The sequence below is a fragment of the Hyperolius riggenbachi genome, chromosome 11 (assembly GCF_040937935.1).
Source record: "Hyperolius riggenbachi isolate aHypRig1 chromosome 11, aHypRig1.pri, whole genome shotgun sequence".
Taxonomy (NCBI): Eukaryota; Metazoa; Chordata; class Amphibia; order Anura; family Hyperoliidae; genus Hyperolius; species Hyperolius riggenbachi.
The window spans coordinates 129,847,877-129,860,903 of NC_090656.1; the positions used below are offsets into that span (position 1 = coordinate 129,847,877).

General features: G+C 42.7%; 1 protein-coding gene across 1 annotated transcript in view; it reads right to left on the reverse strand.

Moving 5' to 3' along the window:
* Nucleotides 1–8,648: 8,648 nt before the first annotated feature.
* Nucleotides 8,649–13,027, reverse strand: part of PIDD1 (p53-induced death domain protein 1) — a 59,046-nt gene continuing 54,667 nt past the window's right edge. Inside the window, exon 16 of the mRNA XM_068260270.1 lies at nucleotides 8,649–9,883. Coding sequence (XP_068116371.1) covers nucleotides 9,640–9,883 — 244 coding nt within the window. The 3' untranslated portion in view covers nucleotides 8,649–9,639. The remainder of the gene's footprint in view (nucleotides 9,884–13,027) is intronic.

Sequence of the window (13,027 nt, forward strand, 5' to 3'; positions counted from 1 at the left end):
TCCTTGCTCAGCTCTCGTGCCAGATGCTGACTGGAGAGCCCGGTCCCCGACTGCCATCTAAGAGGGATCCAAGCTAACTTAGGCTGATTCTTACCAACAGCCACTATATTCCAAGTGAGACCTGTCCTGGATAGGACAGTGTTATTGCAAACTTCTGCCAGCCTCAGAGTGCTCTTTTTGTTTGTTTTTACCCATGTTTATTGGCCCACAGAGCTGCATGTGAGCAGGATTTCCTGATCGCGCCAAAAGTGGATACTCCAAAACCCCATTCTACCGGACCTGGGGAAAGACATACACTGAAGAAGAGAGGAAAAACCAGGAGGTCAGCTGGCACATAACCTTATCTAAATTGTCGGGAGCTCACACAGGGCTTCTGTCTGCTCCAGACACTAAAGAAATCAGCTAACAATATTATTACCAATATCACTGGTTTCTGCAACACCAGCATTATTGATTAAATATTCTGATCAGAATAATGAATCAATAGCTAAAGTGAACCAGAGATTAAAGGGATACTTAAACAAAAAAAAAATGAGTTTTACTCACCTAGGGCTTCCAATAGCCCCCTGCAGCTGTCCGGTGCCCTCACCGTCTCCCTCCGATCCTCCTGGCCCCGCCGGCAGCCACTTCCTGTTTCGGTGACAGGAGCTGACAGGCTGGGGACGCGAGTGATTCTTCGCGTTCCCAGACACATTAGCACCCTCTATGCTGCTATATGGTTTATGATATATGCTATAGCAGCATAGATGGCTGATAAGTGGCTGCCGGCGGGGCCAGGAGGATCGGAGGGAGACGGCGAGGGCACCGGACAGCTGCAGGGGGCTATTGGAAGCCCCAGGTGAGTAAAACTCATTTTTTTTTTTACTTAAGTGTCCCTTTAATGTAAAGCAAAAATGTATACATACCTTGGGCTTCCTCCAGCTCTTTCAGCCCGATTGCCCCCCCCCCCCCCCCCGTCTCCTTGTTCATCCGCAATCCTCCCGGTAACTTTGGGCATTCGGCACACACGCTCCCGCATTGTATTCCTGCGGTCAGGAGAGGTCTGCGCCTGCGTATTATTACTGCACCGGTGCAGAACACTCCCGGGGACAGGAGCGAGATGGGGAGCACGCACGGCTGGGCCACACATGCGCAGTAAGCAACTACTTTCTGTAATTACCGGGAGGAATTTCAGACAAATGAGATGGTGAGGGAGCAATCAGGCCAAAAAGAGCTCCAAGTATGTATACATTTTTGCTTTGCCACCATCTCAGGTTTACTTTAAGGGCACTTGGGTGTCAAAGTAGCCAATGCACATAACAATGACGACACTGGCAGTGATGGGGAGAGTGAAGCACTATGCCAGCTGCTGACTTTTTGTTTAAACATGCTTGCCTGAATGGCACACGGCTGTCCTCGTCCTGCCACCTATCCCTGATAAGTGTCTCAGTGGAGCTCCACAGTTGCTGCACAGTACTTACACTGCTGCTGTGGAAGTTTAGTCACTGCTGTTCGAGTGGTGGTGCAGTAACTTTTGTGTCCCAGAGACAGATTGAAATTGCCGCTGTGCAGCCAGTAAAAATGGGTCAGGGAGGCATATCCATAAGTACAGGCAGAAGCACAGCGATGTGTACTGCCTGCAGAGGTCTGTAATGCTGGTTGTTTAGCTGATGCTTGGGCAGGGCTGATTACAAAGGCACTCCAGGCCTGTGCCCAGAATGTGCACAAAAATGACCCTTAGGTGCCTGTATGACAATGACAGCTACGATCTATTGTGGGATGCTGGAGGCTCTGTACCACCCATGTTGACAGTGGAACTCGTTGAGTTAAGCCATCCTCACTTCTAGAGACGTTCTCCATTTCAAATAGAGAAAGCGCCAAAAGCTAGCCGATCTGGGGATCAGGGAGATATTCAGAAGGAAAAGACTCAGCAGGTTGTTATAAGTTTATAGTAAAAGACGAACAATGTGCAGCCGTGCTTTCAAAGGCATAAAGAGATGATTTGCATATTGGGGAGTGATGCATCATGGGAAACCACAGTTGCTCATTTACATCTAAATTATTGCAAATACCTTCCGTTTTACAAGGGCAAAATTACATTTAGCATTTCTTTTTTACCACTAAAAACCACAGCAATTTTCATACATGCTCCTCCCTTTCTTTCGCCAATAACTTTATCGTTACTTATCACACTGAAATGATCTCTATATATATCTTTTCGCCAAAAATTTGATATTCTTTGGGTGGTACTTTTTGCTAAGTATTTTATTTTATACACACTTTAAAGGGAATAAGTAAAAAAAAAAAAAAAAAAAATACAAAACCTTATTTCTTAGTTTTTAGCCATTATAGTTTTAACCACTTCACCGGCACCCTAACGGACCAGAGGAATTTGCACCCATAAGTGCTCCTTCCTTTCATTCGCCAGTAACTTTTTCACTACTTATTACAGCAAAATGATCTATACCTTGGGGTTTTTTTTCGCCACTAAATAGGCTTTTTGGGGGTAATATTTGCTTTCAGTAATAACTTTTCTTTCTATGCATTTTACGGGTGAAAAACAAGGGGAAAAAAAATGAAAAAATACACAATTTCTCCAATTCCATCCCCTATAGTTTTTAAATAAACAATGCTACCATACATAAAACCCACACATTGTATCTATCCATTTGTCCTGGTTATCACAAGATTTAAATTATGTCCCTAGTACAAAGTATGGTAACAATATATTTAAAAATAAAGGTGTGTTTTTTTCTATGTTGTGGTTTTTGTTTTCTTATTGCATACCAATGATTACAAGCCCTTATTAGCAAATATAACAGTAATACACCCTCATGGCATACATATTCAAAATGCTGAGTCCCTAAGGTAAATATTTATGCATTCTCTTTTCAATTCTGTCACTTTTAGGTTTTTTTTTTTATTTACAAGTGTTTTATTTTGGTACAGAATGTATGAAATGTATGGGGTTAAAATTTCATTAAAAAGGCCTACCACAATCAAAGTTCAGTCTCTCTACCAGCTCCAGTCACCTCCGATTGCTGACTGACCGCATCTGAGGTGATCAATGAGCTGGGAGGGAGATACACATACATGCCTTATAAAGTCGCGTATAAGCCTAATTTTTCAGCACAAAAATGTGCTGAAAAGTTACCCCTTCAGCTTATTTGCGAGCCAGTGGAGCAGAACGGATGGTGGAGCAGGTTTTATTACTAGCATTGGAGCGTAAGGATCGTGCAATAGTAATCCTGCTCTTACCAGCTGGCTCCCTGCTGGGTCCGTACCCCCCATCCCCTGCAACATGGTGTGCAGAAAGCGTTGCTCAAGACTGCCTGTGTCCACTGGCTTGTGGAGCAGAGCATTACAGCAACCTTTCAGTAGTGCAATGATCGGGAAGTCTTCTTGTGTGGCAATCGTTGTGTCTCACATCTATGACGCCATCTAGTGGCATCTTGAGACACAGATGTATCATCCTTGGGGCATATGGGGGGGGGGGGTTGACTTGTACTGGGAGCACATCTGGCTTCTGTGAAGGGGCTATACTGGGGAGGGTACTTACTGTATACGCAAGTCAATGACTTTTCTTTTCATGTTTATATGGTATTTACAAACATTTTTAACACAGATCGCTGTTACTGGATAGTAACAGTGATCTGTGTCCATATTTGGACCTGATTGGTTCAGGGAACTTGTTCCCTGACCCCAATCACAGGTACAGAGGTTTCTGCAGGTGCACGAGTATGCACGTTCGCGTGCATGTGAACACGCGTAAAACGATTTTTTAGCGCTGGATGTTTTAAAACGTCCATTATCAGGGACCAACTGGACGTTTTAATACTATTGCTGGTCCAGTAGTGGTTAAACTAAAATGTGCTACTGTAGCTAAAGCTCTCTAGATTGTAAGCCTTTGGGAGGCCCCTCTCACCTTGTGCATCATACTTGATTGTGCACTCTACCCAGAATATGTGAACTTGTATTATTAGCACTACCACTCCAGTGTATGATCTGGCATTGAATTCCTACCTGTATTGTGTTGTGTATCATATTGGTTATTACCTGTAGTGTTGTATCTATTGTCTATTACCTGTATTGTGCTGTTGATTACCTATGTTAATATTGTCTGTAATCCTATGTATTGTACATAATATGTTGGCGCTGTATAAATCCAATAAATAATAATAATAAAGCTAAAACCCACACATTTTATTACCTTATTTGTCCAAGTTATGACAACATTTAATTTATGTTCCTAGTACATTGTATGGTGACAATATTTTGTTTGGAATTTTGTGTTTCTTTATACTACATCCATAATTATAAGCCATTATCTGTAAAAATAACAGTAAGGGCCGGTTCACACTTGCGGTTTTGCAAAAACCGCACCGGATGTCCGGACCGCACCGGAGCCGGATCGGACCTGAACCGTACGGTTCCTGTCCGGATCCGGTCCGGTTGCATACGGTTTCCGTGCGGTATGAACACGGTTGCGGTCCGGATCCGGATTCTTAAAGAGATAACAACCTGTAAAAAAATGTTTGGGTCTGGGAGGTCAGCAGAAGGGGGACCTGTGGAATCAGGCCCTCTGCTGTTTAGCACTCACCTCCACCTCCGACATGCTGCCAACATCTCCGGATCCGGATCCAGCTGTGCTGCTCCACTCCAAAATGCTTGCCCATGTGTCCCCAGCCAATATCGCCGCAAAAATCTGCATAGGAAGTGGGGTAGAACATCCGGATTTTTTGCCAGTGTGTTGTGCGCTCTCCGGTTCTCATTGGTTTCCATTGGCCGGATGGTGCAGTCCGGCTCCGCCCCGGATACGGCTGCCGGAGGAGCCGGACCAAAAAATAGCGCATGTTGGAACGGACACCGGAGTCCGGATCCGGTCCGGCTCCGGTCCGGATGAAACGGACACATGTGAAGCCTGGCATAGACTTACATTGCTATGCCGTGCGTCCGTTTCGTCCGGCCAGCATGCGGTGCGGCTCCGGCACGGCTATTCCGGATAGCCACCGCTAATGTGAACCGGGCCTAACACTGGCCATACCATACACTGGCCCGATTCGCCGCCATTTCGACAGCAGATTCGATCACTGGGATCGAATCTGCTGCCAATCGTTTGCGCTACACGCCGAATTTCAATTCTTTTCGTCCGATCGCGTCGATCGCGCCGTGCGGAAAATTAGCGTCGATCGCCCGCGGGTAGGGAGCGCATCGCTAGCGGCGTTCGAGTACCTGACGACCGACGCAATAGAGCCGCATACATTACCTGCTCCGCCGGCACGTCTACGTCCGGTCACCGCTGCTCTGTGTCCGCGCTGGTCTCCGGCATGCTTCAGTTCCTCCTGCCCAGCAGGAAGTTTAAACAGTAGAGGGCGCTCTACTGTTTAAACTTCCTGCCGGGCAGGAAGAAGTAAAGCATGCCGGGGCCGGAGACCAGAGCGGAGACGGAGCAGCGGTGACCTGGGGACTGGAGTCGCGCCAGCGGAGCAGGTAATGTATGCAGGCATGCGGGCGGGGAGAGCGGCGGCAGCACCACCACAACAGATTGTGAACGGTTTCAGGCTGAAATCTGTTCACAATCTGTTTGCAGTAAAGGTAGCCATACGATCCCTCTCTGATCAGATTCGATCAGATAGGGATCTGTCAGTTGGTCGAATCTAATGGCAAATCGACCAGTGTACGGCTACCTTAATATACCCTCGTGACATACATATTTAAAAAAAGTGGAGTTCCTATAGTAATTATTTATGCACGGGGTGGGCAAACTTTTTTTTTTTTTGCAATCGGGCCACATTCCTCTTGAATGCAGCCCACTCCCTCCCTCCCTCTGAACTTGTGTGGCGGAGGAGTGATTGGGTTAAGCCACCCAAATGCTCAGCGACATCCATGGGATGGCGGCATGCAGTGGTATGTAATGACAGGACTCCACCCTTACCATAGAGATCACCACTGGAACAAGCGATTGGGTAACATTAATTGTTGTACGTGCTCTGCACATATATTTTAACCACTTAAAGAGACACTGAAGCGAAAAAAAAATGATGATATTATGATTTGTATGTGTAGCACAGCTAAGAAATAAAACATTAAGATCAGATACATCAGTGTGATTGTTTCCAGTACAGGAAGAGTTGAGAAACTCCAGTTATCTCTAAGCAAACAAGCCATTAAGCTCTCCGACTAAGTTAGTGGTGGAGAGGGCTGTTATCTGACTTATTATCTCAACTGTTCCTGGACTATTTACTTTTCCTCTGCTAGAGGAGAGGTCATTACTTCCCAGACTGCTCTGAAAGACTCATTTTGAATGCTGAGTGTTGTGTAATGTGCACATACTATAGAATGATGCAATGTTAGAAAAAACACTATATACCTGAAAATAAAAGTATGAGAATATTTTCTTTGCTGCTAATCTTCTAGTAATTATTCATAGTACACAACCAATTCACTATATCATATTTTTTTTTTCGCTTCAGTGTCTCTTTAAGCTCTCAGTCGTTTTCACTTTATGCATCCGAGCAATGTTCACCTCCCATTCATTAGCCTATAACTTTATCACTACTTATCACAATGAACTGATCTATATCTTGTTTTTTTCCGCCACCAATTAGGCTTTCTTTGGGGGGTACATTTTGCTAAGAGCTACCTTACTGTAAATGCATTTTAACAGTAAGAATAAGAAAAAAAAATGAAAAAATTCATTTGTCGTCAGTTTTCAGTCCATTATAGTTTTAAAATAATACATGCCTCCATAATTAAAACCCACGTATTGTATTTGCCCATTTGTCACGGTTATTTCACCGTTTCAATTATGTCCCTATCACAATGTATCGCAACAATATTTTATGTGGAAATAAAAGCATTTTTTCCGTTTTGCATCCATCACTATTTACAAGCTCATAAAAAAAAAAAAAATACAGAGAAATATTTCATCTTTACATAGATATTTAAAAAGTTTTGACCCTTCGGTAAATATTTATGTGTTTTTTTTTTTATAGTAATTTTTTTTTTTTTTTTATTAAACATTTTATGTGGACATTTTTGGGAGGGTGGGATATAAATAGTGTTTTATTTGGGGAAATATTTGTGTATTGTAATGTTTTTTTACTTTTAGATGTAGTTTTACTTTTTGGCCACAAGATAGCAACCTCGAGTTTGTTTACATGACGTCACTCTAAGCGTACAATGTACGCTTAGAGGGGCATAGCTTCAGAAAAAGCGTAGCTTCTGAGAGAAGCTGTCGCTTTTTCAGCGGGGGAGAGGAATCCGTGATCGGGCACCATAGCCCGATACATTGATTCCTAGGCTACCGAATCCGCGGCCGAGAGTGCGCGTGCACGCGCGCATGTCCTCCTTGACGTTTTTATACGTCAAGGAGAACAAAGTGGTTAAAGAACGGCGGAGGGGAGAATACAAATTAAAAAAGGCATTTTTATTAAAAAAAAAAAAATTCTAAAAAAAACAAAACAAAAAAAAAACAAAACTGTGGAGCGATCAGACCCCACCAACAGAGAGCTCTGTTGGTGGTGGTGGTGGTGGTGGGGTCACTCCTGTGCTTTGTTGAACGGCCCTGCAGCTTGGCCTTAAAGCTGCAGTGGCCAATTAAGTAAAAAATAGCCTGGTCTTTAGGGGGGTTTAACACTACGATCCTCAAGTGGTTAATTAAACAGCCTCTCCTAGGAACAGTGTAACATGCCAGGAGTGTCGGAAAGGCAGAGCCAATCGCTATGAAAACTAATCCGGTTAACTAAAGAACATAAATAATTCATGTACGTTTTATACACTTTTGTAAAAAAGGTACTTTTTCTGCCAGTAACTTAATAGTTAAAATGCAAATATTTTACAATAGTACTCCTTTAAAGTCATTGGGAACTGCTTTATAAAAAAATAAACCAGATACTTACCTAATGAGAGGGAAGGCTCTGGGTCCTAATGAGCGTTCCCCTCTCCTCTCCCGATGCCCGCGGTGCTGCGCTGTCCCCGGGAGCAGTATTTGACTAAATTGGTCAAATACTGCTCCTTCTGCCAACGAAGGTGACTTTGGAAAGTCTTCAGGAGCCTGAGTACTCCCGAGGGCGGGCCTCTCCATACTGAGCACGGGCGAGCGCCCTCTATCACGCCATCGCGCATGCACAGTATGGAGCCGCCTGTCTTTGGGAGGACTCGGCTCCCGAAGACCTCCGAAGTCCCCGGTGGCGGGGGATTTGAACGGGGAAGCAAACGATGCACCCAGGGCACTGGCAGAGGAGAGGGAAGGCTCATTAGGACCCAGAGCCTTCCCTCTACTTAGGGAAGTATCTGGTTTCTTTTTTTAAAAAGCGGTTCCCAATGACTTTAAGGTGCCCATTAACAGTACAATTTTTAGTGAACGATTATATTTTCCATCAGGTTATTCAGATTGTATTGTATGAAAATGCTGATGGGCCCAATCAATCCTGAATTATCACATTAGCCATCGTTTTCTTAAAGAAATGGTCGATCAACATGACATTTTTCTTAGATACGATCGGAACTGATTTAGATGTGATCGCAATTTGGATTCCTTAATGCTGTGGATCTACTAAATAAGATGGTTTTTTTTCGATCTGAATGAGGTTATCAAAATTGAGATTGTTAGCTAAAAAAAAAAAAAAAAAAAAAAAAAAAAAATAACACTATTAGGCACCTTTATACCTGACACCCTTAAATAAGCTTTGAACAGGTATGCCCTATCACCACTGTGTTACAGGTTAGGACAACCTTAGTAATTCTGGCCCAATATACTCTGGCAAAGCATGTTTATGGCCAATATCTAAAAGACTCCAGTGTAATAAAAAAAATGTGTACACTATTTACATGTTTGCACATGAAATATCCAGCAGCTCTGTATATTTCCTAACAACATCCATACTTTGCAGAGCAGGTACAGAAATATGCAGCATACATTCTCCAGTAGTAAAACACTATTTATGTGGAGCTTCTCATGTGTCCTGGTCATGATACTTTCAAAGAAAACTTAAAGTAACTTTAACTGGACCAACATAAAACTCCACTCTTCTTGGGAATCTGACCCTGTATAGAAAAATACATAAAGTGCTTTGCTAATAGCATTTAAAACCATTACAGGCCCAAGTGTTTCTTCTAGACTTAGCAGGAACTCCGCTGCAGAGCTTCTTTCCTCTGTGTAGACGGTCCTTGAGTAACTCATTAGATTGTCAGTTCCCCAGACTCCAGTTACTTCCTGCATTGTCACTGCTGCAGGCAGCAACCATCTGAGAGACAGCTTCTGTGGATTCCTCCTTACAGTCTAAACAGCAGGATGATACAATCCAGGCAGCAGCCCAAACCACAGAGTTTCACTCTGTCTCAACCCTGCAGCTTCTGGTCACTTGATAGATTTTTTTTAGTACAGGTATTTTAACTGCAGAAGGCTCATTTCACACAAAAAGATTTAAACACTCTGGCTACTAAACTACTATTATATGGTATATTTTTTATACCGCATTTGTACCTGGAAACGGACATGACTGGTCTAGCTAACAGGTAATAGGTCATGCTTAGTATGGCGCAGATGTTGTGTAATACCTGCTTTGGAGTTGGAATTTCCCCCTGAAGCAATGGAAGTTAGATACAGTACATCAGCAGTTCATTATCCATGTCTATCATCTTCTATGCATTCTATCCTCATGACTGGCTCATTGCAATAGCTGAATCTTCACTGCTGTTGCCTTGGTCTAGGCCAACTCTCTGGATGGACTGTCTGTACTTTTCTTTTCCTAAAGCAATCACATCTTCTATTTCATCTGCAATATCGTTCCTTCTGCTATTCCGCATGGCCTCCACCAGCTTCTGTACACAGTCCGGCTGTGTACTATTCTTCTGAGCCCATGTAAAAAGCATTTCTAACACCAGCTGCTGCAAGTCCTTGCTGTAGGGGCAGAGACTACAGTTAGTTTACCTTCTCACAATCTTACATGAAAAAAATAGTTTTGGCTGAGATTATTCATTTTGAATGTTCACAAATTGTTGTTCCATATACTCACTGGCCCTTCTTCAATTCACTTTTTCTCCTTTTTCACATCGAATCAAAATGCCTTTCAAGCCATCAACAAGCAAAAGAAAATACTCTAAATTCTTTTTGGTACTTTTTCAATTGCAGAATGCAAAATTTATTTTAAACAAAATATTCAAAATGATCTCCTAGGAGATAACTTAGGACAAAAAGTGAATTGAATAAGGGCCATTTTGTCTTTATTTAATGGTGTTAAAATGAACATTTTATCCTGAATAAAGCCATGGTATTCGATTTAAAACGCATGCTGAGTTTTGTTATGAGGAAATCGATAACTGCATCAATTAAAAAAATTACAATAAACGACTAGCATACTGTGGTAGAGTATTACCTACACTAAAAACTAGCATCAAGGCCCATATGCAATTTACTTTTTCTCTTGAGTTTTTTCCAAGGAGATAATTTTTCAACTTCTTTTTTAAATAACTTTTCAGCACTTTGCAGTTGAAAAAGTATCCCCAAAAATAATTTGAGTATTTTCCCGCTTGATGATGCTTTGACCTACATTTCAATGCTCTTATACAGGTGCAGAACGCTTGGAAGCATGACAGGGGTGCGTGCATCACTGTGAAGAGCGACTGAGCCAACGTACCAGGCCGTCCAGCAGGAGGACGGGAGTTGCCTGGAGAGATCGAACAGCATGAAGGGGGCTGGAGGAAGCCTCAGGTAAGGATAAATCCTGGGACATTATTTGTCACAGGTACCCTTTAAAAGGCATTGTATTCATAGGGTGTGAAAATATCACCTAGGAGAAAACTAAAGGTAATCATACATCTAGCAATGTATGGGCAGGTTTGACCAAGAGACATTATTATTATTATTTATTATTGAATCTGATAAGAGAGAGAACTGACAGCTGCCCATACACCACAGGCCGATTCCCAATCAATTTCATGCTGAAATCGATCCAGAAGCTGCCTTTTACACCACCCCAACGCCGGTTTCCTCTAATGTAAATGATCCCCTGGTGCCCAGCGTAAAGTATATATTACCTGTCCGCGGCCTCCGCTTGTCTCCGGTTGGCTTCCGGGATTCCTCCACTGCTTACACACATGACGTCACACGTGTGCCCTTACTAGGAAACCATGTGGGGCGTGCCTGTATGGAAAGGAGAATGCACCCGGAGCAGCGGAGGGACAAGCGCAGGCCTCGGACAGGTAATGTATATGTTACACTGGGCACCGGGGGAACATTTTTCATTAGGGGAAACAGCGTTGGGGGTTTCATTGCATTCGTCGACCATCTGGAAATTGCACGCAGTTCCTTCTGCGCACCAGATTGAGCAAGTCAGCCCAACATCCTGCAGCATGCGCGATCAAGAATGCGACCAATTTTCGTCCCAACATTGGTCGCATTGTCGGTCGGGCATGCACTTGGCGGCACAGATTTTCATCCAATTCGATTATGTATGGCCAAGTCGCCTGGTATATGGCCACCTTTAGGAAAAAAAGTGAATTGAATAAGGCCCAAAGTATCAAACATATAGACCATGTGATATTTGTGTGTGTCTCCTCAACCTTTTGGGCATTATCATCAGGCACACAATATTAGTTTTCAAAAAAGGTAATATTCTAGCATAGTGCGTTATACCTGTCATTCATCATTTTCAAATGACTAGTCTTGTAGGCTGCATTGTGCCTCCCAGTAGGGAGTGTTATAATGTCTATTTATCTAAGTTATTTGGCTTTACTTATAATTATGAACCAATCACTGCATGCCTAAAGACACTGGACACAGTGAGGTGTTTGGATGCAGCACTCTGTCCCCAGGGTTGCCACCTCATCCCTTTAAATACAGGCACATATGAATTATACATGCCTTGTGGCTAGTTAGATGCAGTTTAGGCACTGATTATGTGTGAGTAACCCCATAACCTGTATAACTTAGATGTGTCGGAATTTAAAGGGATGAGGTGGCAACCCCATCTGTCCCCCCAATATATACCAGACAGATCTGTCGTTCCTACCACACTTATCAGCTGCCTTTTATGTAAGTAATTTAATCTGATCAGTGTTGTAGAACTTGCAGTTTTATTTGAGCTCAAAAGCGACATGGATATATCCTGCTCCTAATGCAAGTGTTTGCAATGTCAGAGCATTACCACTGGTCTAAACAAAAACCTCAGAGGTACACTGCTGCTGAAAAGATATAATGCTCTGACATATCATCTGTGTACTAAGATTCAACAAAGGCCCGTATCAGCTGGGTTCTGTTGTGTAGCTCTACTTGCAATAAAATGCTTCAGCCTTCTCTATATCTGATAAAGGAAATGCCAAGACCATGTTCTGCGAGGGGCGGAGCTATCTGGCTTATAAGGGTCTCCAGTGAATCTTATTACACAGGCAATGTCAGGTTATTATGACTTCAGCAGCAGCATTCCTTAAGTTTTTATTTACTCCAGAGATGCACTTTAACAACCCTGACAAGCAAAAAGCTATGAGCATAGTTTCTCATTGATCACGGTTCATGTTATTGGGATGACGTTTGCTTTAGTGTTCTGTCTTATGACGGAGTATATTTTTATCTTATTGGTTTTAAGATTTTTCTAAGAGTTTTCTAAATAAAAGTATACATTTTAGATGGATATTATTTTAGATATTAAAATTTTATGTAAAATCCCTCTGAGAACCTAAAGAGGAACTGAAGCATATTATACAGTATAATTAGACAAACTGGAGGCATGTTTACATAAAGAAAAAGGGTACAAAGACATTTTTGGGTGGATGGAAAACTTTCCTCCGATACAATATGACTACGCAAAACTTTTACTGATGACTCTGTTCAGATATACATCCAGGTACGCCAAGGAAGAGCTCAAAGGCGACCTAGGACTAAAGGGGCAATACACTTATAGATTTATTATATATGCTCAGCGCAGAGTCCAAAAACAAAAGACGAGTCTTCAGCAAAGGATAAAAGCAGGCAAATCTCCACCACAATAAATATTGGGTTCACGGCACAGCTCTGCAATCATGGATACCCAAAAAAGGAAAGAGGCTT